This window comes from Enoplosus armatus, chromosome 6 (genome assembly GCF_043641665.1).
Source record: "Enoplosus armatus isolate fEnoArm2 chromosome 6, fEnoArm2.hap1, whole genome shotgun sequence".
Taxonomy (NCBI): Eukaryota; Metazoa; Chordata; class Actinopteri; order Centrarchiformes; family Enoplosidae; genus Enoplosus; species Enoplosus armatus.
In genome coordinates this window covers 24255850-24260794 of record NC_092185.1, presented here as the reverse complement: position 1 = coordinate 24260794, position 4945 = coordinate 24255850, and the positions used below count along the sequence as shown (strand labels likewise).

Below are 4945 nucleotides of genomic sequence, written 5' to 3'. Positions count from 1 at the left end.
CTGAATGTGCAGCCAAGTATTTAGTGTTTATACAGAATCAGCTTGGGTTTTCAAGCACCTCTAGAGGACTTGGCCCTACTGACCCAGGGTAAGTCCCCCATCAATCTTGAGAAGCTTTTTGGTCACGTGCCATCATGCCTTCACTCGCCGCAGATGGTGGATTTTCTTTCACTAATCTATTTTAGAATACAATCAATTCATGTATTCTATCAGCGCGTGATCACAGTTAAACATTTGCTGCATGCGCACAACTGGTCCCGTCTGCCGCTTGTGCAGTTCTGTAGCAAAGGGCTCGATTTCTCTACAGCGCTGCCCGTCAAACAGAAAGAGAGGGCGACTGTCACCGAGGATAAATACAACTGAACTCAATCAATAACCAAACTAATAATAATAATATCAATAATAACAGTTACATTTACAGTACAGCACGTATCCGCTTTCCCATAATTGAGAAAACGTTATTCTTGGTAGTGTGATAGGAGAAAGCCGTAACAGTTTGAGAATAAAACCGCAGTGTTTCCAGCAAAAGTCGTAATATTTTGAGAACACATTTCCTATACTTACTTGGGGCGACTTTGTGGTCATAATAAAATGACCTTTTCTTGAAACTGCGACTCAAATTACGTAGCAGGGATTTTATTCCTGACATATTGCCACTTTTTCTTTCAGACATCATCCAGACATCACAGTTTTGTTCTCGAAAACACGACTTTTAACTTTCTGGGGTGTTTTTTTTTTTTCTCTACAGGGGCCCCTCGTGGTCCGTCATGATAGTTTTAATTGAAAAAAAAAAAGGCTCCTAAGTGGCCATTACACTCTGTCATTTACGTGGGCCGTGCACGCTCGACTCCGGTAGAGTTGCAGTCGGTGTTGGGAGTGTTTCCAGCACAAAGCTCTAACCGGAAATCCAGGCCGGCAAAACACAGTGCAATCAGCACGAAGCACCTTTGCCTTTTTTGGAGATATTGGACAAACGGAATAAAACAATTACAGACACGCTGTGAATCACTGTCCTGGGAAAGTATTTCCAACCGTAACAGCAGCTTCCTGTTTAACCACTTGCAGTTCTTTGATTTCACTTCAAGTTTCAGTTTCTATCGACGATGAGTACATTCATTCAAATGGGGACAAACATGATGTGTGTGAACGCGATGTATTGCTGTCTTCTGGAAACTACCAACCGATAACCATCTGCAGAACGTCCTTCCTTCAGCGTCGCACAGTTGACTACCAAAGCCAGCTGTCTAGATGCTGAACACAGTAGCAGGACTGTTCCAGGATGGCGGACAGCTCCCCATAGCTCCCCTCTCTCCACGTGGTGAGTAGCCTCTCGTTGTTGAGGGCCTGGAGCTTCGGCGTCCCCTCCCGGAGGACGTGGTACAGGCAGGGCCAGCGGCTCTGGATCCTCAACCTGGTCCTCCGGTCCAGCGTGATGCCGCGGACGATCTTCTTGGCTCGAAGCTCGCGCAGGGCGGGCAGCCTCAGACAGGAGAAGACCAGGCCTCGGCTGGGCGACACGTCCAGGAACTCCAGAGATTCGGACTCCAGAATGTACGAGATGCCCAGGTTCCTCAGCGGCACCAGGATGTGTAAAGTCAGAGACTTCAGGTTCGGCAGAGATTTGGTTAAGGTTTGCAGCGTCGAGGGAGTCACCCCTTTAAAGACCCAGAAGTATTTGAGCTCGAGGACTCGGAGCTGCTGGAACTGGGTGAGCAGCGACACGGACAAGTCCGACCAGTCGAAGTGCAACCGCATCTTGGAGATGCGCGGGCAGCTGTGGGTCAGTGTGCTCAGCAGCTCCTGGAAACTGGTCACCTGTCAAATCAAATCACACAGATAAACCACCTGCCTGGAGACCGGTCTGTATAACAAGTGACGTGTTAGCATGGACGAGACACGTTACAACAGTCACTCCCTAATTGTTTCTGCCTAGCCCCCCTTTGGAAGACAAAACAAGGAAGCAAGACAGGCTTCTTCGCATTTTGGAGCTGACTCTATTCAACTCTAGTCTCATGTCACATTTTTTGCCTTGCTTATGAACGCCCCAATTATGTTGTTATTTTTATTATTATTGTTGTTGTTGTCATTACTGCTAGCCACAGTATTGAAGGTCAACTCATAATGGCTGAATGGTGGGTTAATGGGTGTCAGCCCCATCGATTTTGCACCTCTTATCTGGGTCCAGGTCACATCGATTGATTAATTATATATTACTAAGAATGATTGCTATATATATGGCTGGAAAGTACTGACAAAAATGAGATGTATAAAAACTAAATTCATGTACTTAATAAAGAATTGTGGACCTTATTGTCCCTACTGGTTTCCTGTCATTCTTTGACCAGTATGACAGTGGAAAAACGTGTTCAATTGAAATCTAGGACGTATTGATAAGGTCTTTAAAAAAAACATCTAAAATCTTAAATGTAATTGGGTGAACACTGCAGAAACACTGTTAACAATATGGTCAAGTCCAATATGAACAACGCTATAAAGGCCACGGAAGTTACCATACAGTTGAGCCAACATCTATCTGACGCAGTAAGATTTTCATTTTCATAATGATTCATCACTTGGTATCAAGTACCAGGGGGGCAAACACGACGAAGGTCAATGAAGTTCAGGTACGGCTATGTTGCTATCAGGGCATGTGCCTGGTGCAGCTTTGATTCTAAATAAAACCAGTGAAAACAATTTACCTGGTCCATCTTGGTAATGCTGTCCTGATGCGAACTGGAACTGGAGTGGACCCTGAGGTCCAGTGGCTCAAGAAGAGTAAAGGTCCAGTTAAGGTCCAGGTGGCTGAGGTCCCTGCAGTGGACGTTATCCAGCAGGTGGCTCAGCAGCTCGCCCCACTTGTTGCAGCGATCCCCCAGGTCGAAGCTGGCCTTCAGCGTGAGCAGGCTGGCCCGACGCGAGATGAGGTGGTGGGTGTAATGGTGGACCCAGGATTTCCACCTCTCGAACTCGCGGTTGGAAACGAGCAGCCCCTCCTGGCCCAGGTGGAAGACGCCGCGACGGGAATAGTCTGCCACCCGCCACAGCTTCCACGAGCGGACAAGGCAGCTCCAGCTCAAGCAGACCAAAGCGCAGCTGCATTTATCCACCTCAGTGAGAAAGGACAGGACGTGCAGCTGGCACTCCACCGGCAGGAAATTGAACGGGAAGTAGTCGTCCACTGCTTTCCGCCGGCTGCTTACAGGGACCAGGGGTCTTTTCCGCGGTGACATGATGACAGACGAGGAAATAATATTGGTGGTCATTGGTGGAGGTCAGAATCTCCACCGGGTGGTCTTGTGGTCTGGCTTTGCCATAAATATCTCTGGGCTGGTGAAGAGAGGAAACAGACGGAAAATTATTTATGCTGACTTTTTTTCGAAGTTGTTTAAGGTAACAGGCAGAAAAAAATACCACTTAAACAGCAGGCAGGGCACCGAAAGGAGAATATCAGCACAATTCGCATCAGTTTTTGGTCCACCTGGACAGCTCAGTTAATTGTTCAAGTCAAAAAACGTAAACTATATCCATATCTGATATTAAGGTTTGCACGAGTGAGGAAACATGTAGCCAAACTGGACGAACTAAATGACCCCCTCCAGACCAGATGTATAAAAATAGTCTGCTGTCAGCATGTGTGCACGGGCAGCTTCGAGTTTCTACATCACACTCCTAGCAGTTGCAAATCGGACCAGGATTGGCTTTCAAACCGCTTGTGATGTCACCAATCATGCTCGTAGGCCCGCCCCTTCAAACCCGACTTCCTCTGAGCTCAGAGAAACGTTCCACTTTTCAGCAGATGAATGTGAAAAAAACAGCCTTCTCGTGTCAAATTCTGCACGGAGAAGCTCAAACACCCAACTACAGGAGCAAGAAGTAAAACATATTCTTTTATTGAGAGGAGGGGGACTTTAAAATGTACTTACTTACTTACTACACAAACTCAACTTGGTATTGTGTCGCTCCAGCTCAAAGGGATTTCTTTTTTTTTTTAACCTTGGGTGCAAGATCACCAACATTGAGCCTGGGGCTGTAGATGCAATTATACCATATGTAAATGATTTAAAGTCCTGTGTGCAAACACGCTAGGGTGAATTATTTAGCCACTCTCTTGTTATTTACATTTAACCAACGAGCCAATTTCCACAATGGCTCGCGCTCGGTTAGTGCTTCAACACCAATGGTCCACGTAACGCGATGAGCACGTGCTCACGTATCTTATCGCGGCATTAAATAAAAGTTTAGTTAAGTGACACGTCGGTTTGTAACATGACTCCAGGTCCTTTGGCAGCTCCGTTACCCGCTCTCCTTTGCCGATATTTACCTTGCAGCCTCGGTCGAAATAACAAGGGGCACATTCAAAGGCTTTAAGCCTCTACCCATACAGGCTATAGTGGGGGTTATGTGATTGTTTAGCAACGTTATTAAGACAAAAGTCGTGTCGTTACCTTTCGGTCGAACAGGCTCCCTCCCGTCCTCAGTTAAAAAGCTAACATGCTAGAAGCTAGCTAGAGAGAAGACAAAGGAGTTGCATTGTTGAGGATTTGATAGAATTTGCTTTCTATCCGAACGTATTAGTGAATGTAAAGCAGTGTATACAAATCCAAAATGTAAAAAAAAACAGCAAATAATAGTATTCACTAACTAGGCCGGCTAGTTGGCTGCCGAACAGCTGAGTTCTGTTGTTGTTTTTGTTGTGGCTCGTTAGTGATGGCGTCATCAAAACGCGTCGGGCTGCGCGTTTCGTACCGCGGCGTTGCACACCCGGGCGGAGGTTACTGCGTGAAAAGACGGGCTTTGTGGAGAATAGCTGTCGCGCTAACATGGTGCATGGTCTGCGAATAAACAAACGTTTAAAACCAAAGAGACGACGACAGACAGACAGTGTGTGAATGTAGTGTTTGAAGGTCTCAAGCGGATTTTTATCTATTCATATTTTTTCCCCCAC

At 46.3% G+C, this 4945-nt stretch overlaps 1 protein-coding gene across 1 annotated transcript; it reads right to left on the bottom strand.

Annotated features, from left to right (window-relative positions):
• Positions 1-1227: 1227 nt before the first annotated feature.
• On the bottom strand, positions 1228-4512 carry LOC139286036 (uncharacterized). The gene is made up of 3 exons (XM_070906692.1): positions 4446-4512; positions 2700-3327; positions 1228-1815 (listed from the first exon to the last, which is right to left on the bottom strand). Exons 2-3 carry the CDS (start codon positions 3261-3263, stop codon positions 1228-1230), a joined length of 1152 nt encoding a protein of 383 aa, XP_070762793.1. The 5' UTR covers positions 3264-3327; positions 4446-4512.
• Positions 4513-4945: the final 433 nt, after the last annotated feature.